General features: G+C 56.2%; 1 protein-coding gene and 1 long non-coding RNA gene across 6 annotated transcripts in view; one reads left to right on the top strand and one right to left on the bottom strand.

The window, feature by feature from the left end:
* COL2A1 (collagen type II alpha 1 chain) overlaps positions 1 to 21344 on the top strand; it is a 31429-nt gene that overhangs the window by 6717 nt on the left and 3368 nt on the right. For all 3 annotated transcript variants that reach the window (XM_005570687.4, XM_005570686.4, XM_005570685.4), the window contains 43 exons: positions 55 to 156; positions 1125 to 1202; positions 1832 to 1876; positions 1988 to 2041; positions 2442 to 2495; positions 3271 to 3324; positions 3700 to 3753; positions 3885 to 3938; positions 4245 to 4289; positions 4820 to 4873; positions 7929 to 7973; positions 8457 to 8510; positions 10027 to 10125; positions 10422 to 10466; positions 10559 to 10657; positions 10847 to 10900; positions 11306 to 11413; positions 11785 to 11838; positions 11924 to 12022; positions 12174 to 12227; positions 12664 to 12762; positions 13159 to 13212; positions 13618 to 13671; positions 14028 to 14081; positions 14326 to 14379; positions 14626 to 14670; positions 14817 to 14915; positions 15164 to 15271; positions 15614 to 15667; positions 15944 to 15997; positions 16378 to 16431; positions 16806 to 16859; positions 17115 to 17222; positions 17727 to 17780; positions 18216 to 18269; positions 18894 to 19055; positions 19256 to 19363; positions 19537 to 19644; positions 20001 to 20054; positions 20227 to 20334; positions 20515 to 20568; positions 20751 to 20858; positions 21099 to 21152. In XM_005570687.4, coding sequence (XP_005570744.1) covers positions 55 to 156; positions 1125 to 1202; positions 1832 to 1876; positions 1988 to 2041; positions 2442 to 2495; positions 3271 to 3324; positions 3700 to 3753; positions 3885 to 3938; positions 4245 to 4289; positions 4820 to 4873; positions 7929 to 7973; positions 8457 to 8510; positions 10027 to 10125; positions 10422 to 10466; positions 10559 to 10657; positions 10847 to 10900; positions 11306 to 11413; positions 11785 to 11838; positions 11924 to 12022; positions 12174 to 12227; positions 12664 to 12762; positions 13159 to 13212; positions 13618 to 13671; positions 14028 to 14081; positions 14326 to 14379; positions 14626 to 14670; positions 14817 to 14915; positions 15164 to 15271; positions 15614 to 15667; positions 15944 to 15997; positions 16378 to 16431; positions 16806 to 16859; positions 17115 to 17222; positions 17727 to 17780; positions 18216 to 18269; positions 18894 to 19055; positions 19256 to 19363; positions 19537 to 19644; positions 20001 to 20054; positions 20227 to 20334; positions 20515 to 20568; positions 20751 to 20858; positions 21099 to 21152 — 3060 coding nt within the window. The remainder of the gene's footprint in view (positions 1 to 54; positions 157 to 1124; positions 1203 to 1831; positions 1877 to 1987; positions 2042 to 2441; positions 2496 to 3270; positions 3325 to 3699; positions 3754 to 3884; positions 3939 to 4244; positions 4290 to 4819; positions 4874 to 7928; positions 7974 to 8456; positions 8511 to 10026; positions 10126 to 10421; positions 10467 to 10558; positions 10658 to 10846; positions 10901 to 11305; positions 11414 to 11784; positions 11839 to 11923; positions 12023 to 12173; positions 12228 to 12663; positions 12763 to 13158; positions 13213 to 13617; positions 13672 to 14027; positions 14082 to 14325; positions 14380 to 14625; positions 14671 to 14816; positions 14916 to 15163; positions 15272 to 15613; positions 15668 to 15943; positions 15998 to 16377; positions 16432 to 16805; positions 16860 to 17114; positions 17223 to 17726; positions 17781 to 18215; positions 18270 to 18893; positions 19056 to 19255; positions 19364 to 19536; positions 19645 to 20000; positions 20055 to 20226; positions 20335 to 20514; positions 20569 to 20750; positions 20859 to 21098; positions 21153 to 21344) is intronic.
* Positions 14594 to 19675, bottom strand: LOC123567503 (uncharacterized). Of its 3 annotated transcripts, XR_012420181.1 has the most exons (4): positions 19501 to 19675; positions 16093 to 16169; positions 15153 to 15358; positions 14594 to 15034 (listed from the first exon to the last, which is right to left on the bottom strand). It is a non-coding gene; the product is annotated as an uncharacterized lncRNA (long non-coding RNA). The 3 variants fall into 3 exon arrangements; XR_006690468.2 differs by lacking the exon at positions 19501 to 19675 and having other exon boundaries at positions 14594 to 14966; positions 16093 to 18900; XR_010579375.2 differs by lacking the exon at positions 19501 to 19675 and having other exon boundaries at positions 16093 to 17121.

Below are 21344 nucleotides of genomic sequence, written 5' to 3'. Positions count from 1 at the left end.
TGGCGCTTGGAGAAACACGGCTTCCCATTGATGCCTTTTTCTCTTTATGCCAAGGGTGCCCCTGGACCTCGTGGCAGAGATGGAGAACCTGGGACCCCTGGAAATCCTGGCCCCCCTGGTCCTCCTGGCCCCCCTGGTCCCCCTGGTCTTGGTGGAGTAAGTATCCTTACTTCCCGTTCCTTCAGGCTGTCCCTCCAGAAATGTGGCTTTTAAATTGCTACTTGCACTTACCTGGCTGGCTCCCAGGGCTGCCAGCAGTGTGTACATAGCCTGTCCATGGGCTTTGCCCTCAGGCCTATAATTTAGTAGAGTCACATATTAGGCATGAGACTGTGGTGCTAAGGGCTGGCTTTTTTTTTTCACTAACTGGGATTCTATAAAGAAAGTCTTCAGTTACCTGGCTTCCAGGCATCTGTACCGTGTGGGTGATGCTCGGGGGTGGGTGTAAGGGTTAGGAGAAAGGATGACTGGGCACTTGTATTTCCCTGGAAGAAGAGTGACCACTGTCCTTGGAAGACATTTATTCTTGGTCCTTGCCAAGTACATTCCAAGCAACTATTCACTCTCATGAAAGAACTCCACTGAGTGAAGGTGTGTGGCTAAAGTCAATTTTGGAATCAAACCAATCAGCAAATTATATGATTGCCTAGTTTTTGCAGGTTTGCTATTTTGACGTTTGCTGTATTGTAAATTCTTAAACTTAAATGGGCTCACAGATGCCTACTGCATCTCTTGCTGAAATATTCCAAGACTGTTGATTTTAGTCTTTTGCTGGGCATTAAAGTCTTAAAGAATAAAGAACACCCTTAGAAGGTTTGGTTATGTTTCTCCATATATGTTAAATAATATCTGCCGTATTTTAGAACATAAAAATAATTTTATAAAATGACATGCGAGGAACTGATACTTCTCCAAATAACACTTTCCCTTCCAGATTTTGCCACCTTATAATCCATTCCCCAAAGTACTTTCCAGGCATCAGTGGTAATTCTGATCAATGATAGGTTAGTCTCCAACAATCAGAGTTTATCTCAGTAGAGTTCTTTGTATCCAGATAGAGCTTACCTAGCCAAGTAGGGAAGACCTAGTGCCTTTCAACCTCCTAATGTTGGGTTTCTTTGCAGAACTTTGCTGCCCAGATGGCTGGAGGATTTGATGAAAAGGCTGGTGGCGCCCAGATGGGAGTAATGCAAGGACCAATGGTAAGAAAAGACACTAGTTCTTTGCAGCGAAAATGGCAGGAGGTGGCCCTTAGCAGAGCCAGAGAGTCTGACAACCTCTGCTTCACAGATAATTGCTTAGAGCAGCTCTCCTCCATAGTTATGTAACCTCCCATTCAGCTAGCCCAAAGTATTTGGTTTTTAATGGCAATGGATGCCACTTTTAATGATGCGCTGGAGTGACTAAGAAGAATGAAGATGGAGAGATGCATATAGGCTGATCTGTTAGAAGGCCAGTTGCTATTGCTCTTGGAATGAGAACTGAAGAATGCAGACAGCAGCTACTGTTCTCCAGCATCCACAGACTTCCAGCAGGAAATCTCAGCCCCGCAGCTCTGACTTGGCACATGCTAAATGAAACTCAGCCTTTAGTAAACATGGCTACTGTCCAGGAGAAAGCAAGGCCAGCTTTTCTGTCCAAATGGTGCCTATAAATAAAAATAGAGTGTTGCGTGGGGAGTGGGAAATGAGAGGGAGCAGCCACTCTAGGCCCCTTGCCCACAGAGTAACTTCTTGTCCTTTGTCTGGGCTGTTGGCTAGGAGAAGATGGCACACTGGAGGCCACTGGTGAAGCATGTGCAGTAAACCCCTCATTTTCTGTTCTGGTGCAGGGTCCCATGGGACCTCGAGGACCTCCAGGCCCTGCAGGTGCTCCTGTAAGTACCTACAAGTCTTTTTGCCTCCATGGTGTCACAGATGATTCCCAAGCACTATGATGTTTTAGTCGTTTATAGGGGTTCACCTGGTGTCCTCATTTTACTTTTTAGGGGCCTCAAGGATTTCAAGGCAATCCTGGTGAACCTGGTGAACCTGGTGTCTCTGTGAGTACCGACATGGCCCTGTCCTCTCTCCGGGGGAGCCTGTAATGATAGACCACTGGGACCACAGCTGCTGTCCCTCCCAGGCTCTGCCCAGCCCTTTCCCACAGTTGGTGGCCCCAAGGAAACTCAGATGTCACTTCCTAGCTGTGGAGGAACTCTGACGGACAGCCCAGTGTGGCAAAGGCCACCAGGGACTCTGTCCTACCAGCCCCCTTTCCGGGTCACCCCAGCGTGTGCTGCTGCTGCATCCCACTGTGGTCTCTGCACCTTTGTTCTGACCTTCCCATCTTTCTTCTTCATAGAAGAACTGGCTTCCAAAACTACGATGTCCAAGTTTTGTCCATTGCTCAGGTGTCTTCCCGCTCTAACCATCTCTTAAACTCTCTTCCTTTGTTTGTAGGGTCCCATGGGTCCCCGTGGTCCTCCTGGTCCCCCTGGAAAGCCTGGTGATGATGTGAGTATACATGAGTAGACAAATGAGGAGCTGCCTCCTTTGAAAGGGCCTGGAGAAGGTGTGTGCTGGGGGAGTGACAGGGAGGCACCCAGGGTGGAGATGTCTTGAGGAGCAAGACTGGGCTGTCCCAAACCCTGATGCCATCTCCTATCTATATGGCCACTGTGACTGTGCTGGCAAGTTCCCTGGGGACTGCTTTGGATCCAAGGGGAAGAGAAATAATTAAAACATCATTAGCCCCAGGAAGGGAAATTGAGAAATGAGAGAAGAGAGAGAAAAAACACAAGGCAGAAAGATGTAGAGAAGAAAAAATAAAGAAAGAAGCGTTCAACAACCCAGCATTATCTTAATTGTAAATGAGTTAGAAAAAGCGCAGCCTGAGTCAGGATGTCTACAAAGGATGCAAACGAAATGAAGAGACAAGAATTGGCACTCTTGGGCTATTTTTATGAATAGCATTAGACAGTAAAAGTCTCTCAAGGTTAGGGAGAGCACGTCCAGTCAGCAGAGCCCAGGAGAGAAGAGAAAAAGCCTCTCAGGGGAAGTCAGAGGCTGGTGAGGACAGAGGAGCTTGCCCATGGGCTATGCATGTGTCCAAAAGAATAAATCGCGAACCATGAAAGGCATCCAGGCATGTGGAGTCTGAAGGAGTTGAGGGAGATGAGTGAGCCAGTGGGCAAAGGCATGGACGGCTGGAAGGAGGGAAGCCCTCTGGGGTGCCCCCACTATGCTACTGCGTCTCTGAGGCAGCTGGGGTATCTCTTTCTCCCTTCAGGGCGAAGCTGGAAAACCTGGAAAAGCTGGTGAAAGAGGTCCGCCTGGTCCTCAGGTAAATGCCACCTTTCCCAGCCTCAGGCATCTTTCCCAGCGTCTCCCTCCCCATGGCCTTAAACCCAGTGCATCCAGTTCAATGAGGTCACTTCTGAGATGGAACACCAGTAGCCCCTATATTTATCACGACCATGTTTGTAATCTCCACTCAGGCTCCCATGAGGGAGGCTGGGCAGTTGTTATTTATACCACTTTGCATAAAATGGGGGGTATGGGGAGGGGTGGTCTGGGTTTTACTGAAAGAGCTGTCCAAGTGTGGGGATTGGAGACAATGCCCTGGTGGCCCAAGGGAGCTGGAGGCCCTCTGCAACCCAGGGCAGCTTCCCCCTGTTATTTTACTCTGTGCTCTGAACACCTCCACTTTGGATTGCAGGGTGCTCGCGGTTTCCCAGGAACCCCAGGCCTTCCTGGTGTCAAAGGTCACAGAGTAAGTATCATGGGTGAGGAGGTTGGAAGGAAGAGATGCCTGTGGGGAGAGAAAAGCACTTTGGGGCTCGTGCATTTCTTCCAACTTGAGTTTCCCAGAAGTGTGATTGAACATTTTCTCATGTTCCCTAGGGTTATCCAGGCCTGGACGGTGCTAAGGGAGAAGCGGGTGCCCCTGGTGTGAAGGTGAGAGGCCAGAAAGTGCAATGGGATGGGGAGGAGGGAGACATTGAGGAGTCCCTCTTCCTAGCCAGGGAGACACTGTGGAGCTCAGTGGAACTAGCTCCTCAGAACAGCCGTGGCTGGGAACACCAGCCCTACATCCTGATGGGCCAACAGCAGACCTGGAGAGCTCAGGGCATTGTCCTTCACAGGACTGAAGTTTGTGTCAATGCAGGCTGAGGTGACTAGGGCTTTTGGCGTCTTCCCTAGGAGTTTTCTGGGGGCCAAGAATGGGGTCCCAGACACTGACCTTGTGCATCATTTTTCCAGGGTGAGAGTGGTTCCCCGGGTGAGAACGGATCTCCGGGCCCAATGGTAAGTATGGACACCCTCCAGGAAGGCTTATCAGAGACTCTTCAGACTAGCAGATGGCTGCAAAGAGCCTCCTTTGTGCAAAGTTCCTATTCAATGTTGTGGATTTCATCTGACTGTGAGCAAAAAGCAAAATGTATTAGATAGATGATTTGTTCAAGATTTCACCAACATTTCCTTAAGATAGCCATGTTAACACACTAAAGATGCTCCCATTTTAAAAAATTCTGTTGAGTCTCAACATTTTGTCAAGCTCATCTACTGCAAGGAGCAAGGTAGGTGTGCTTGTAACAAAGGTTCTCAATAGGTAGCAACAGGAACATCTGTGTGTTATGCCTGGGGAGAAAACTGTTGGGTGTGATCTGAGGCATCCTGGCTAGTCAAGGAGCCAGCACCATCAGGAGGTCCTTGGTTTCCTGGGTGTGTGCACCCTCCCTCTCCTCTGGTATCTGCAAAGGGCCCACAGGTAGAAATGGTCACCCTGAGCACCGTGAAGCCAACTCATGCTTAGGCTGTCCTCGTGTGTGTTCCAGGGTCCTCGTGGCCTGCCTGGTGAAAGAGGACGGACTGGCCCTGCTGGTGCTGCGGTGAGTAACTGACAAAGCCAAACACCACCATTTGCCAAGCACTTTAGAGTTTACAGGTTTGTTTCTCTTGACCCTTGAAACAACCCTGCAAAGCATAGGGAGTATTGTTATCCCTTAAGAATTCACCCCGAGTGTGCCCATCAAAAATTCCCAGGCTAAGTCTGCACAGTTGAAGGAGGAGGGATGGGAATGGGAGGGTGGATGGATGAAAGCAGGATTCTCTTAACAAATCCAGATTATCAGGTAATCCCTTCAACAGACGCCACCCACTCCCTGGGCAATCCAGTTGGAGTTTACAGACAGACTTAATTGGCTATAGCACCACCGTGCTACTCTCTGTTCTTCCTGGTTGCTCAGATGCCCTAGAAAAGTGGAACAGGTGAGCATCAACTCACAGGGCTCTGTGCTGGCTGCTGCTGTGAGTGATATTATGCTATAGTGCCGGGGGCCACCATTCCATAGGCACTTCCTGTGTTTAATACCCTATATGCTTTACCTGGTCTCATCTTCCTCCACATCCTGAGAGGTGGTTCTATTCTTCTCCCAATTTTACAAATGAAAAAACCGAGACACAGAAAAGTGAAATAGCTTAAGATAAATGGTGCCTTGCAGCCTCAGACTCTGGTGGCCTCTACTTAATGTGGGAAATTAAGGGTGAGGGGATTGGCAGCTGAGGGAGGGTGCAGGGTGCCAGACGGAGGCGTTTAGCTCTGATTCCTTAGCAATAGAGAGTCCTTGTAGGCGCTTGGTCAGGCGAGTGATGCGATGAAAGCCGTGTTTAAGAAAGATTATGCTTTCTGCTGATTTCATACCCCCACCACCCAAGCTCTGAGGCCCCTCCTCACAGGTCCTTGCAGGGCTGGCCAAAATAAATCAGCTTCACTCTGTTGTGCTGCTTTCCAGCTAATGTGTCTTGTTTGGCAGAAGTTTCCCTCAATGGCAGATCAGTGAAATAAGCAGCAGCCTCGACCCCCGCCCCCTTTGTCAGCCAGAGCTGCTGAAGCGCCTTGCCCCAGGGTCACTCTGTGTGAGGGGATTAGAGAGCACTGGGGCTGCCAAGAAACACTGCCGTTTCTACAGATTAGCAGGATGCTGGCTTGTGGCCTTTTAGCGAGGCTCAGAGCTGCAGTGGCCCTGGTCTGCATGGGCTAAAGACAAGCTCCATCCCCTGTCCTTGTTCCCTCCTTCCTGGGCACAGCCGCTCTGTTTCTTGCTTCTCTTTGCTGGTTCCTGTCCCCATGGTAGTTAGGCTGGCAGCGTGTATAGGATTTGGCTTGGAAGATTGACAACGTTGCCTCTGAGCCCTTCTTTGCTCCTCCTCCTTCTCCCCTCCCATCACACTCCTCTCTGGAGTCTGCTCTGCGAGGCCCCTACTCTGTGGTCTCCCAGCAGCCTTCTCAACCTTGACTTCCAGAGGGAGCTGTAGCAGTGTCGGGGTGTGCAGGCCCCAGACGTGGGGCAGGCTCACGGAGATCCAGGTGCTGGTCTGGTGTCAAGGCTGGCCCAGAGACTGGGCTGGGTTGGCGTCTGCCTGCTGTGGTCATGTGCCCTCCCTTGGGCCTGACTGTGTCCTCTCTCCAGACTTGCTGCAGGGAGAGGTGACAGATGCCAGCCTAGTTCTGGCCTCTCAGAGCAGCGTGGCAGCTCCCTTTCGCTCAGGCCCAGCCTGGGCCTCCCTGCTGGCCTACCTCTGGGGAGAGGGTGCTCCAGAGCTTCCCAAGGAACAGTTTCCTGAAGCAGCCAGGCCAGCCCAGAGGGGCTGTGGCCAATCCTGAAGCTTTATGTTCCTGCTGACATTTTTTCTAAGCCTTCTCTTGCTTTCCTCTTAAATGCCAATCTGGAGAGTCTCCGTGAGGAGAAATGGACCCCAGCCAGGAAGAAGAGTTGAGTTGTATTTAAAACACGAGCTCCCCCTAAAGCATCCTTCTCTAGCTTCTAAGGAGAGGCAGAGACTGGCAGACAGGACTCAGCAGGGAAAGGTTCCCCCCGACCTGCTCAGTCAGGCCCTAGGCCCAGCTCCACCCAGCCTGTGGCCCCCAGAGTTTGGGTAAAGAGTTCCCTGGGCCCTAAGGAACCCTGAGAGAGCATTTGAGGGGTGCCACCACAAAGTTGGCAGAAAAACCCTCCCCCTCCAAGTCCAGTCCTAGAGAAGGAGCTGGCAACCTTGCCTTGCTTTGTAAGCCAAAGCCTCTTAGGGCTTGAGCTTAGATGTAGTCTTTGAACTGTGGCTGGTGCCCTGCCCCATCAGGGAGCCAGTGGAGGACATCTTGTGAGCATCTTTGTTTTCCATAAGAGCAGGTTGTCTGGGGATGGGCCACAGGAAGAGGCAACCTGGAGTCAACCAAGAGGAGGCCTTAACCAAATCTTAACCAGAGAGGTTTACCAAGCCTTGAAAGCACTTCAAGGCAGGAAGCACTGAGTCCACATGGTTGTCTCGCTGTTTCATTTCCTTGCACTCAGTTCTCAGTCTTTAAATGATCACTTGGCCGTGAAGTTAGGGATGTTTGGGGTCTGAACTGAAGTTGAAGAAAAGAAGAAATGATTTAAGCTTTGTTTAAGATTAGGGGCCAGGTGCAGTGGCTCACACCTGTAATCCCAGCACCTTGGGAGCCCGAGGCGGGTGGATCACCTGAGGTCAGGAGTTCCAGACCAGCCTGGCCAACATGGCAAAACCCAGTCTCTCCTAAAAATAAAAATAAAAAAATTAGCCAGGTGTGGTGACACATGCCTGTAATCCCAGTTACTCAGGAGGCAGAAGAATCGCTTGAACTTGGGAGGTGGAGGTTGTAGTGAGCCGAGACCGCACCACTGTACTCCAGCCTGGCATCAGAGCCAGGCTTTGTCTCAAAAAAAAAAAAGATTAGAAGAAACCCACTACTACCCTCCGGTCACCCACACAGACACCAAAGCTGAAGCCCACACCTCACCATCCTTGTGCTCAGCCCTGGGACACCCCAGGCACAGTGTCTCCTTCATTTTCTGTAAGGGTGGGCTAGAAGCAGGGACGGACAGGGCCTGTGGGTACCTCTCATGGTCACTTCCTTCTTGCTCACAGGGTGCCCGAGGCAACGATGGTCAGCCAGGCCCCGCAGGGCCTCCGGTAAGTTCATTTTATCCTCAGCAGGTCATTGTTGTTGCTGTGCTCTAAGTCCTATTAAGCAGCCCGGTGACGTCTGCAGGGTTTATTGGGTGCAACCACAGCAGCACTCAGATGTCTACTGGAAAGGAGGAAGAAAGAGAAGCAGTTCTTAAATATCACTTGAGCATGTTGATAACAAGCTTTGAAGCATGGGCTCATTTTCCTCAGCCATCCTTTCAGCAGTCTTTTTAGAGGAGGAAGGTCAATGGAGATTCTTGCTTCTCACTACAGATGTAGTCAGAAACTTGCTTTGCCTTCTGAAGCCAGGCAAAGGTTTCTGGGGACGCTGGCAATGGGGACAATTTTCATCCAAGGCTTTTTAGCCACAATGGATATGGAGTGAAATCAGTATAGAGGAGGGAAGGAGTGTGAGGTGTGGGGGTGGCTCGCTTTGGAGGTCAGAACTGGCATTCACCTCTCTTCTCATCCGCCTACTCTCTCCAGGGTCCTGTCGGTCCTGCTGGTGGTCCTGGCTTCCCTGGTGCTCCTGGAGCCAAGGTACATGCCCTGTTGTCCAGTCTGGAATTTCTGGATGCCGAGAAGCTGTCCTTTCCCTGTAACCCTTGCTCATTGCTCCCTCAACAACCACCTGCTCCCATCTGAGAAGTAGCTCCCCACCACCCCACCCACTGCCCCCTCCATCTAGGCAGGGCAAAAAGCCAGACACTCGTAGCCTCACCTGGAGGGAAAGTAAGACAGAAGATAAAATGTGGGAGATCCAGTTACAACTTTGGAGTGGGGAGAGGTGGACAGAGAAGAAGATGGGGATACACCAGAGGCCTGGCAGGGGCAGAAGGCCAGGAGTGGCAGCAAAGGGAGGCAAACCTAGGGGAGACCCAACAGCTGAGCAAGCTCGGGGCCCTGACGGGCACTGGAGGGGGCTGGACAGGGAAGAGGCACAGGCAGGGAGCCTCTGCTGCCCTCCAGGTTTCTGCTTCATTTGGGGTGCCTGGCTCTTCCAAGCCATGTTAATGGAGATCTCTGGAGGATTACTAGAGGCCAGTGGGAGGCCAGCCAGTTCAGGGCCAGGCCCCGCAGCCCAGGAGGGATTCCAGTGTGAATGTCCCTGGGAATGAATAAGGAGCCTCCATGTGTCACTGGCATCAGGTTGCTTTTCCCCTCCTGGGGGTTTCCATGGCAACCAGACAGTGTCTGAGGTCCCGGGAGCCGGGTGAAGGAGACCCATTGTGAAGAGGGACAGCGGAAGGTGAGGGGGGCTGACCTTTGGAAAATAATAATTACCGAAGTGAAGCAGGAATGTTCTGAGAAGAAACCTGAGGAGGCTCTGCCCTCTCTCCAGGTCGGCAGCCCTCCCCAGGGACTCTGCCATCTCGAGTGGGTTGTAATTTTTAGGAAAAAATGAAAGTAAAAGCACAGGCCATTTTGGGGGGAGGGGGCTTGCCAGAGGCCCCCCCTAAGGGGAATTGGGTTGCATTGAGAGCAAGGAGGGGCAGAGTCCCCATGTGCTTTTGTCTTGGATTTCTGGCTTACTGAGAACAGACTGGGGCCAGGGCCGGGGTGTCACTCTTCACCCGTCAGCCAGATGGGAGTGAGATGGTGCTCTGAGCCCGGATGTTCAGAGACTTAGAAGGGACCTCAGTTCCTCAATAAAATAGAAAAACAGGAGGTGGTAGGAGAGAGCGGTGTCCATCCATCATCCCAGGGTGCCAAGATGGCAGGGTCCCCAGCCCACGCTTTTCTGATGGTGTCGATGGAACCGTGGGTTGTCCGTTGCTGTAGTACGTAGCTGTGCCGTGGCGTGTGGAGGCTTACTGTGTAGAGAGGAGGTGAGCAGTAGAGGAGGCAGGTGTGGGAAGTCATCAAGTCATTAGCTCAGTCAGGCAGGGACAGAAATGGCAGCGTGACCTGTGTGTGAATGCGCATGTTCAGGTGCGGGCTTGGGTGCATGTGCATAATCCAGGGCTGTGCTCGCAGCTGGCCCTGAGCTGTTGACTGCCCACTAGAGGTCTGTGTCCCCTCTCTTCTTCATTTCATCCTTCCTGTCTCTTCCCAGGGTGAAGCCGGCCCCACTGGTGCCCGTGGTCCTGAAGGTGCTCAAGGTCCTCGTGGTGAACCTGGTACTCCTGGGTCCCCTGGGCCTGCTGGTGCCTCTGTAAGTGCAGCTTCTCTTTGGCCTGGGGGGTCTGGGGTCTGTGGCCTCAGAATTCTTGACTCTGTACTTTGCTCTGACGGCCGTGGGCTCCAATCACCAAACCTTCATTCTGGCCCAATGCCTGTCCCCATCTCTAGATGTATCCCCTTCTATCCCATCTTCCCCGTGAAACACATGGTGGGAATGTCCCTGAAATGGACAGCACCTATGCCAGGTCCCTGGATCTGGACCCTGGAGGGCTGGAGGTGGTTGGGGTTCATTCTTTGCTGCTTATTTGACAATGTCTCCTTTCTCAGGGTAACCCTGGAACAGATGGAATTCCTGGAGCCAAAGGATCTGCTGTGAGTGTTGCCCCTGGACTTTGCTCCCCCAAGCGAGCCTGGTCCTGCCTCTCCCCTCTCCTGACACCCTTCCCTTCTGCTCATGCTGACAGGGTGCTCCTGGCATTGCTGGTGCTCCTGGTTTCCCTGGGCCACGGGGACCTCCTGGCCCTCAAGGTGCAACTGGTCCTCTGGGCCCGAAAGGTCAGACGGTAAGAGCCCAAAGTGACCCCCAAGTCCCATTGACATCTCTGGAGTCAAACCCCATCACCCATCTTTCCCATGCTCTCCTGCCCTGGCCTCACAGCGGCCTCCATCCGAGGGCATCGTGAACAGGGGTTCTGGGGTGGGGCAGGCTCCCTGGAGAGAATCTGGTGTGAGGACCTGCCTCTCTTTTCAAGGGTGAACCTGGTATTGCTGGCTTCAAAGGTGAACAAGGCCCCAAGGGAGAACCTGTGAGTATCTGCCCCCAAGCTCTTGTCTTTTCTACTGCTGTTCTATGGGTCACAGGCCTCCTCACCTCCTCCCCACTGCCCCACCAGCCCGCCGCCTACCCCCTCCGGGGCTCTATCCCCCAGTCTGGGTCCTTTCAGATTATGCCTGGAGGAGACTTAACAGGGCTGAGAAGGCCCAGATACAGCTTCAGCTCCCATCCTTGGCTTGGCCAGTGTGAACAGTTGGATCTTTACGCCCTCTCATTTCCCTCTGCTCTGCCATGGCTGGTCCTTTATGGCCTCTCATCCTCAAGCCCCCTCTGCCCTGAAACAGTTGCCAAGGCTACTTCCTCCATACTCTGAGTCGAGGCTTGCTCCAGGCCCAGGTGAAGGCTCACTCTGTTTCTGTTTTTTGGTGGTCCTCAGGGCCCCGCTGGCCCCCAGGGAGCCCCTGGACCCGCTGGTGAAGAAGGCAAGAGAGGTGCCCGTGGAGAGCCTGGTGGTGTTGGGCCCATTGGTCCCCCTGGAGAAAGAGTAAGTGAATGAGGAGGCTCTATCCCACGGGGGCTGTGATCTCGAGAGGGAAGTGGAGTCCTTGTGGTCCGTGTTCTGGTCGGAGCCCATGACTTTTCCGCATGTCATCCTCCTCTTTCTCCATCCACACCACGGGGAGAGGGAGTCTGACCCTGAGTTGTGCCCCCCACCGCCAGGCTGACATGAAACAGTCTGAACTCCTTCCCAGGAAGCGGGGACAGGCTCCAGAAGTTAACCTCTGAGAATCCTGCAGACCACAGTTACTGCTCCCCAGAAATTGGGATTGGTGGGTTAGTGGGATGGACCCGCTGGAGCCTGGCTGGGTTAGGGGCCGTTCTCATTCACTGCCTCTCCTCCCTGTGGCTCCTTAGGGTGCTCCTGGCAACCGCGGTTTCCCAGGTCAAGATGGTCTGGCAGGTCCCAAGGTGAGTGGGGGAAGAGGGGCTGGGGTCCCTCTCTGCATCGCTGGTCACATGGTATCCTACTGACTCCCTGTGTACCCTTGTTTAGGGAGCTCCTGGAGAGCGAGGGCCCAGTGGTCTTGCTGGTCCCAAGGGAGCCAATGGTGACCCTGGCCGTCCTGGAGAACCTGGACTTCCTGGAGCCCGGGTAGGTAGCAGAGCCGCTGTTGCCCTTGGCTTCAGACTGTGGGCAGACCCTCAGGCCCTTCCTGGCTGGCTCCCTCCAGCCCTGCACTGCCAGGATTGGGAGGTCCTGGGGCCGGCTCCTGACCCCACCCTCTTCTCTTTCCTGAACAAAGGGTCTCACTGGCCGCCCTGGTGATGCTGGTCCTCAAGGCAAAGTTGGCCCTTCTGTAAGTCTATCCTCTGAGGGCTGCTGGAGGGTGGGGAGATCTCCCTGGGGAGGCAAGAGAAAAGAGAGATGGAGTTTGGGTTGGGGAGGCCTAGAGTACTGTGAATTTTGAGAATTGCGGTGGGGGTAGATGGTAGGCACTGGGGCCAGATGTAGCCCGTGCAGTAGCCGTGAGCTCTGAAAATGCCACTCTATTATGCATTTGGGGCTTATCCTTGGAGGAATGATGACATTGTGTGTGCACTTTCTTGGGCAGCTTTCTAAGCTCAGTGGTGTCTTGCTATAGATGGGCCCATGAGTGTGGTGTGGTCAATCCTAGATACTGAGCATGTGTGACTGGTGCCTAGTTCTAGGTCTATCATGTAGGCCCTTAGTGGATGTTAGATGGATGGATGTAGTCAGAGTGTCTGTTATGAGAATGGTGTTCTCTCTTTCAGGGAGCCCCTGGTGAAGATGGTCGTCCTGGACCTCCAGGTCCTCAGGGGGCTCGCGGGCAGCCTGGTGTCATGGGTTTCCCTGGCCCCAAAGGTGCCAATGTAAGTAATAATTTGCTCTTCCATTTCCTTCCATGTGGTGCTACCTACCTCCCTGCCCTCTTGGGGAAAGGGCTGGGTCCTGAGTAGAGTTTAGCCAGGGACAGTGATGAGTGGGGCTCCTGTGCCATGGGTGGCAGTGGGGGTCTGCATGTGATCTGGGGAAAATCCACAGCCCCAGAGAGCGTCGGGGCATTGCAGCCATACATTGTTCCATGTGGCAGTGCCCAGCAGGCTGGCTGCCATTATGGCCCCTGAACAGAAGAGAAGGGCTGGTAATTTGCTTTATCTCGGCTGTCCATCAGGATGTGGCCCCAAGCCTCAGTCCCTGCAGCCCGCTCTGCCCCTAACTCCCTACCAAACCATCTGCCCCATGGCCCTGCCCTCTCTTTCCTCTAGGGCGAGCCTGGCAAAGCTGGTGAGAAGGGACTGCCTGGTGCTCCTGGTCTGAGAGTAAGTATCCTTCCCCATTGCCCATGGTTTGGTGTTGGCTGGGCATTTGCAGGGAGGACAGGGGAATGGCATCTCCATGGCATGGTCCTGGGACCCCTTGGTATTGAGTGTTGATCCCTGCGGCTGAGCCCCATGTTGGCTGGGCCCTTTGGGTGTCTACACAGGGAGACTTCTGGTTGCCATTGGTCAGCAGGCCAGGGAGCTGGGGAAGGCTTCCATGCTGAAAACAGCTAAGAAAAGATGGGGCTTGGGAAGGAAGGGAGGGAAAGGTGTGGAAATGGGGTTCAGCTGGGGTATCGTGGAGGTCTGGAAACTGTGGGCCAGAAGTACCTTTGCCCAGTCCTAGGGGGACTTCAAGAGGGAAAAAAAGCGTGTCATTACATTGTCTTTTTCTCTTCCCTCTAGGGCCTTCCTGGCAAAGATGGTGAGACAGGTGCTGCAGGACCCCCTGGCCCTGCTGTAAGTACCTTCCTAGCCTCCCCGGGTGACCCTGGGGGCAGGGGCTGGGAGGGGTAGGGGTGGGAGACCACAGATCCATCCAATAATGGAGCTGACGGATGTGGATGTGGGCTAAGCTGGTACACCAGACTCACTCTGAGCTGAGGCAAGGTGTCCCAGGAGGCTGTGTGGACCCGCGTTGGTGGAGAGGAGTGTGGGTGGCTAATGGGAGTGCAGGGAGGCATGCACGTACTGTCTGAGCAGCGCAGGAAGACGCCTGTCCTGCCCACCCTGCTGACCTCCCCTGGGCCCTGCTAGCTGTGGCTCTCAGGGTCTCTGGAACACTGGCTCAGCTCACCTTTTCTTTTCCTCTGCAGGGACCTGCTGGTGAACGAGGCGAGCAGGGTGCTCCTGGGCCATCTGGGTTCCAGGTAGGTGGCTGGACCAGGCTCTCTGTCTAGTTCTTTGCCATACCAAGGGCTTCCTGGGACAGCAGCAGGCACCATCGCTGGAGGGCCCACGCCTCTTGCAGGGTGCCAAGCATTGAACCTTCCCTGCACCCCTGGCTCTCATTGCTGTTGCCTCCTTCCTTTGGGTCTACCATATACTGTGCCTCCCTGGGGGCCAGGGCAGCAAACTCACTCCTTTGATAACCCTTGTCACTTTGGCTTCTAGGGACTTCCTGGCCCTCCTGGTCCGCCAGGTGAAGGTGGAAAACCAGGTGACCAGGTGAGTATGGGGCTCTTTGGACCTGCAACCTGTTTAGATGGGAAGGTCGTTTCTGATGCTGGGAGGCAAGGGCAAGAGGGCATGAGGAGCCCTGTGAGGCCTGGGAATGTCCTGGACCCACATCCCAGCCTCTACAGATGACACAGTCCCCCACGGGAGGAGTGATGTTCAGCCCCACCATGGAGGACTATTCAGGGGTCTATGACATGAAGACTTCACTCTCACGCATCTTTCTTTATTCTCCAGGGTGTTCCCGGTGAAGCTGGAGCCCCTGGCCTCGTGGGTCCCAGGGTGAGTGTCCTGTTGGCTGCTGCAGGCGGCCTCCTTGGGCCTGCCCTGGGTTCTAGGCTCCTGCTCCTTTCCCCACCTCCCTGCTTCTCCCTGGGCCTTCTCCCCCATTGCTCTTGGTTGATCACTTCTTGGTGTCTCTGCCGCAGGGTGAACGAGGTTTCCCAGGTGAACGTGGCTCTCCCGGTTCCCAAGGCCTCCAAGGTGCCCGTGGCCTCCCTGGCACTCCTGGCACTGATGGTCCCAAAGTAAGTGAGGCTGTGTCCTGTAGGGGTCTTCTCAGCAGCCTGGGAGTCCCACTGAGCAGGGAGAAGGGGAGCGGGCTCAGGAGGAAGGAAGAATAGAAGTGGGGGGGCGGAAGATGGAGCTGGAAAGGAGGTATACACGGGAGGAAGGGAAGGAAGAGGGGTTTGGGGCCCTGGTTACCCAGGCTCCGCAAACAGGGGTCCAAGGGGAGGTGCTGTCCACTACAGACTCCTTCTTACCTCCATCCCAGGGTGCATCTGGCCCAGCAGGCCCCCCTGGGGCTCAGGGCCCTCCAGGTCTTCAGGGAATGCCCGGTGAGAGGGGAGCAGCTGGTATCGCTGGGCCCAAGGGTGACAGGGTAAGTACTGGGGTTACGGCCTCTCACCAAAGATGTGGCTTTGCCACATTCCTGCCCCTTGTGATTGCTTCCATTCCCTCGTGGCACCTGGTGATGAGGGTTTCTGTTAGCCCTTCTTGAGGAGCTTAAAGACTCCTTTCCAAAGCTCCCTGCCTTTTAGTGACATCCTCTCCCCTTGTTCCTTCGTCTTGCCCCTGCTGCTGCTGACCCACCCTGAGACCACAGCAAATCCCTCTTGGGCAGGGACTGGGCTCTCCCTAGCACCCCAGCCTGGGTGGGACTGAGCCAGCCACAGGGGTCCTGGGGTGCCCGGCTGAGGTGGCTGGTTTTCTCTTCCCCCAGGGTGATGTTGGTGAGAAAGGCCCTGAGGGAGCCCCTGGAAAGGATGGTGGACGAGTAAGTGAATGCGGGTTGCCGGACTGCCGGGCATTGGGATCCCAGCCCTGCACCCAGGAGAGCTGGGAAGGGGGCTGGGCAGTCTGCCAGTGGGGTCCCTGGTCCTGTTCTGTGGGGGCTGGGCAACTGCAGGGACTTCTCTGTTAAACTGGGGCCAGAGGGTAAGGGGGAGCTCTGGAGGCGGTGGGAGGGCACACCAAGGTCCTCTTGGTGTGGAGTCCCATGTGCTCGGCTGGCTCAGCCTGCCTCCCTCACCTCTACCTGCTCTCCCCGCAGGGCCTGACAGGTCCCATTGGCCCCCCTGGCCCGGCTGGTGCTAACGGCGAGAAGGTGAGTCCTGGCTCCTTTCCTCTCCACGCCTTGCCTCCCTGTCATGCCTCCTTCTTATCTCCTGCCAAAGGCTGTTCTGTCTTGTCCTCACTCACCAGTCACCTTCCTGCCCGCCGGGGCTGTGAGGGTGAAGAGGGGGTCCTCTCAGAAGTGAAGCCACTGGCAGTGTTCCCTGTCGGGTGGGACAGCTGGGCTGGGGGTAAAAGTGCATTCAGCAGAGGCCGAGAGGGTGCGCGTGTGGGCTGCACAGTAACACAGGCTGTGCCAGGGGGACCTGGAGCCCCCTCCCCATGAGCAAGGCCCCCCAAATGCACTTTGCCCTCTCCCACTCGACTCTCCACCTTCTCACCCCCGGTTCTTCCTCCCCTCCCTGCCCTTAGGGAGAAGTTGGACCTCCTGGTCCTGCAGGAAGTGCTGGTGCTCGTGGCGCTCCGGTGAGTGTCTGCCCCTCTGAGCCTGGCTCTGCCCTCGGCCCTCAGGAGCCAGAGAGCCAGGGAGCCAGGGTGGGCCCTCGTGCTGCCTGGTGGCCCTGCATGCTGCCAGGCACTGGCTCCCTCCCTGCCCGCTGGGTCTAGGGAGGGAGGAGAGATGGGAAGGGAAGGCGGAGGGCACGTCACTCCCATGATGTGCTCAGGTTGAGGGCTTTTGGGTTAACAGAGCCTCAGCCTGCGTTTAGGACTAAGGCTGCTTTCAGTTGCCCGTCTCTGGGGAACAGGAGGCTGGGCAGGGCCCAAGGGGCTCTCGGAGGGGAGAAGAAGCAGGTCAGGCAGCGGGGCCTGACCTCTCGCCATGCCCCCTTCTCTCACAGGGTGAACGTGGAGAGACTGGGCCCCCCGGACCAGCAGGATTTGCTGGGCCTCCCGTGAGTATCTCTCTCCATCTGCCTGGCTCCCTCCACTCAGGCCAGCTCCACATCCAGCACCCTCGGGCATCAGAGCTTGTCGGGGAGGGAAATGGAGGCTCCTCTCCTCTCCTTTGCTGCCTCCATACCAAGAGAACCATCGTGTCCAGGCCAGGGTGGACACACATGCAGATACTCAGAGTCTCCCGCTCCTCTGGAAGAGCTCCAGGGCTTTGGCCTGCCTCTCACTCGCCCACCTCCTCCCTCCCATTATAGGGTGCTGATGGCCAGCCTGGGGCCAAGGGTGAGCAAGGAGAGGCCGGCCAGAAAGGCGACGCTGGTGCCCCTGGTCCTCAGGGCCCCTCTGGAGCGCCTGGGCCTCAGGTGGGTAACGCTGCACTCCCCAAAGAATTGTTCCCTCAAGGAAGGGCTCCTGGGGTGCAGATGCGGAGGCCCCAGCAGGCGGTAGACAGAGGCTGGTTCACAGGCCTGGGAACACCCCCATGTCGGTAGAAGGAGCTTTCGTGGTCCCCATGTGGCGTGTGGGCTGTGTGGGTGGGGTGGAGGGACTGACAGAGTACAGGCTGGCCACCGACCGCCATAACCAAGCTGCTGGTCTCCTGGAGAGGAGGGAGCGGTGGCGGGAAGAGCTTCCCGGGAGGCCAGACCCCAGACCAGTTCCGTGGTTGCCTGATGGGCTTCTACTGGAACACAAGTCTCCTGCGGCAGAGAGGACAGACTTGCCTGGGGCAGCCTCTTCAGGCTGGGTTTTTAGTGCCAAGAAAGCTGCATCTTTGAAAACCTCAAGGGTCCATTGTTGGGGCTCAGACAGAAGCCCACTGACCTCCCCGGGCACTGGGCCTCACTGTCTCCCTCTTTCCTTCCCAGGGTCCTACTGGAGTGACTGGTCCTAAAGGAGCCCGAGGTGCCCAAGGCCCCCCGGTGAGTGAGGCCTCTCACAACCCACCCTGTACCTCACAAAGAGGGCCTGGCCCCAGACGCTCCCATGGCGGGGGGTGTTCTGGGATGCCCCCCACTCTTTTCCCAGCCCTGCATTGGCCCCCAGCCTAAGGCCACCCACAGCCAGGTGGGAGAGAGGGCGCCTGAGTGCACAGTGGTCCCGGAATCCCCAGCTCGAGGCTTGCCCCTTGGTCAGCTCCCTGAAGCGCTGACTGCAGAAGTCGGAGGCAGGGGAACAGCCTGTGCCTGCTTCTGTGGCCAGACCTGGGGGCCCTTTCTCCCTCCCTGGCTCCCCCCTGCTGCTTTGCAGCCCCTCACCCTTTCCACACCAGGCCCTGAGACCACACCCCACGCCCATTTGAATCTCGAACCTCCTGAGGGCTTGAGGTTCTCAGGGACTCTCCTCTCCCCACACAGGGAGCCACCGGATTCCCTGGAGCTGCTGGCCGCGTTGGACCCCCAGGCTCCAATGTAAGTGATTCTTCTGGCATGAGAGGCACAGGCGGCATAGAATAGCCTGGCCAGCACCCAACAGGGTCTGGATTGCTCCAGGTGACTGCCCTGCTGGCTCGGTGGGCAGGGCAGGGCCGCCATGATTACCTTCATCCTGGACAGGTGTTTCTTCAGCATGTTCTGTGCACCTGCCCGTGTGCTTTAAAGCAAGTCCACATGTCCTGGGTCGCTCTCAGGGAGTTTACATGGAGGGAGTAGGGGTGATGAACTCACTGAGTTCACCAGCGCCATAGGCAGAGGGAGTGAATGCTGGGGTCAAGCTCAGGGGTCAGAGGGGCAGGGGTGGAGCAGCTCCTGAGGAAGAGGGATTGAGGACAAAGGGAGGAGGAAGGAGGGATTCCAAGTAGATGAGTGAAAGCAAAGCGAGCAGGGGCTGGAGAAGCCAGAGTGGCTTCCCAGAGCTGTCTTACATGGTGAGAAGGTTGCAGAGGTAGATTGGGGTGGGGGTTAGGTTGCCCTTAGTGTGGGGAGGTAGAGAAGCCCCCAGAGAGGAAACTGCTGTCGATGAGGCCATAGTGACTTTGGCAGCCTGGATGAGGAAGGGTGAGATGAGCCCTCACTTCCCGCATTTTCTCCTTCTAGGGCAACCCTGGACCCCCTGGTCCCCCTGGTCCTTCTGGAAAAGATGGTCCCAAAGGTGCTCGAGGAGACAGCGGCCCCCCTGGCCGAGCTGGTGACCCTGGCCTCCAAGGTCCTGCTGGCCCCCCTGGCGAGAAAGGAGAGCCTGGAGATGATGGTCCCTCTGTAAGTCCCTTACCAGGCCCATGCCAAGGTCCCTGGGAGCAGGGTCGTGAGTGGCTTCTGAGCTCACAGAGCATGGGGTGGGAGGGAGCAGGGGCCGTGGGGATGCCAGGGAGCGGGGCTGCACAGACAGAGCTATGCTGAGAAGGCGGAAGAGGCTGGGCTACTCTGTCAGTTCTCATCTCCCGCCTCTCCTCTCTCAGGGTGCCGATGGTCCACCAGGTCCCCAGGGTCTGGCGGGACAGAGAGGCATCGTCGGTCTGCCTGGGCAGCGTGGTGAGAGAGGATTCCCAGGCTTGCCTGGCCCATCGGTGAGTGTGGGGTGTCCCTCCCTCCATCCAAGCTGGGCCCTGCCTGCCAAAGCTTCTGCCTCCCTCAGCACCCTCAGGACTGTCCCTTGTCTGCCCTCTCCCTGAAGGGTCAGTGGGCCCTGGGCAGGGGTGCTTACCATGCGCACTCATCGTCCTTGTCTCTGTCCCTCCAGGGTGAGCCCGGCAAGCAGGGCGCTCCTGGAGCATCTGGAGACAGAGGTCCTCCTGGCCCCGTGGGTCCTCCTGGCCTGACCGGTCCTGCAGGTGAACCTGGACGAGAGGTGAGCAGTGGGACTCCCTGGGGTGGCTCTGATTGGAGAGAGGGGCCCTGTGAGTCTCTGTGCTGGGCCAGCCAGAGCAAGTCCCAGGCAGGGCACTGGAGAAGCAGGTGGCAGCGTCAGCTGACAGGCCTGAGAGCCTAGGTGCAATGGGAAGGTTGTGGGGGAGAGAGACAGGCATAGAGACCAAGAGCTGCTTCCAGAAGGAGGAGGAAAACTCAGTGAGGAAGCTTTGGCTTCAAAGTGTGAGTGAGTTAGGCAGAAGAGGAGAGGCCTGGGCTTCTGAGGAGGGCTGGGGGAGCAGAGGTGGAGACGGGCAGGAAGCAGCTCTAAACGCATTCTTGTTTCCCTTTGTCCAGGGAAGCCCCGGCGCTGATGGCCCCCCTGGCAGAGATGGCGCAGCTGGAGTCAAGGTGAGTGTCTGGTGTCTGTGTATGCAGTGGGATGGGGAGGACATTGCCTCGGGCCTGACAGGTCAGCTGGGGGTGGCTGGTTGGAACCAGTCTCATCTCAGCCTAGAAGAACCTTCTGTTCCTGTCTCTTCTGGAACATTCTTCTCTGAGCCTGAGACCTCTCTCCTGACAGGGTGATCGTGGTGAGACTGGTGCTGTGGGAGCTCCTGGATCCCCTGGGCCCCCTGGCTCTCCTGGCCCCGCTGGTCCAACTGGCAAGCAGGGAGACAGAGGAGAAGCTGTAAGTATCCTGAATTCAGTTAAAAGCCGCCTTCCCCTGAGCAGTGGGGCTGAGGCAGTCCCCGGGTTTAGGCGGTCTCTGGACTACAGAGCGGTGGCCTCAGTGCCCAGCCCGGGGCAGATGCAGAGGAGGCCCTCACCTGTCTTGGCTTTTCTCTGACGCTGCGCTTACTCTCCTCAGGGTGCACAAGGCCCCATGGGACCCTCAGGACCAGCTGGAGCCCGGGGAATCCAGGTAAGTATCCAAGTGTCCTGCACTGAGTCCCCACCAGGGGTAGGCCTGGAGGGCAACCGGCCTCCAGGTGGTTCCCGGGCCTCCAGCCTTGTGGTTCCGGGGATTCCTCAGCTTGGGTGGGACAGGAGGGGGCTCCTGTCCTGCCCCTGACCTGACTCAATCTGTGTCTATCTTGTTCCCAGGGTCCTCAAGGCCCCCGAGGTGACAAAGGAGAGGCTGGAGAGCCTGGCGAGAGAGGCCTGAAGGGACACCGTGGCTTCACTGGTCTGCAGGGTCTGCCCGGCCCTCCTGTGAGTGTCACTGCCTGCGTGGGACTTCCCGAGGCCTCCTGCCACTCAGAGCCCACTTGAGCTCCCTGTGCTGCCAGGACAGCTTGGGATCACCCTAAGCAGTTTCTAGGACTTCCTCATGGCTGGAGGGAGGAGGAAGTGGAAAAGGAATGGGGCTGGGACATAAAGCTGCTCCCCCAGCTCCCAGGATATAGATATGTCTGTGCTGACCGCGGCTTTTTGCCTCTTCCTTCTACACAGGGTCCTTCTGGAGACCAAGGTGCTTCTGGTCCTGCTGGTCCTTCTGGCCCTAGAGTAAGTGACTTGGAGTTGGAAGATGGAGGGGGCCCTTCAGAGGGTGCGGGCCTGTGTTCCCATGAGGAGGGAAATGCTGCTGCTTCTGGGGAAGCTGTGGGCTCAGGGGTCCTCACTCAAAAGTGGGGGCAGGACTGGCACATGTGCCTATGGCCAGAAAAGCACTTGAGGCCACAGTGGCTGCAAGACAAA

Source organism: Macaca fascicularis, chromosome 11, assembly GCF_037993035.2.
Source record: "Macaca fascicularis isolate 582-1 chromosome 11, T2T-MFA8v1.1".
Lineage (NCBI taxonomy): Eukaryota > Metazoa > Chordata > Mammalia > Primates > Cercopithecidae > Macaca > Macaca fascicularis.
This window is presented reverse-complemented; position numbering and strand designations above follow the sequence as displayed.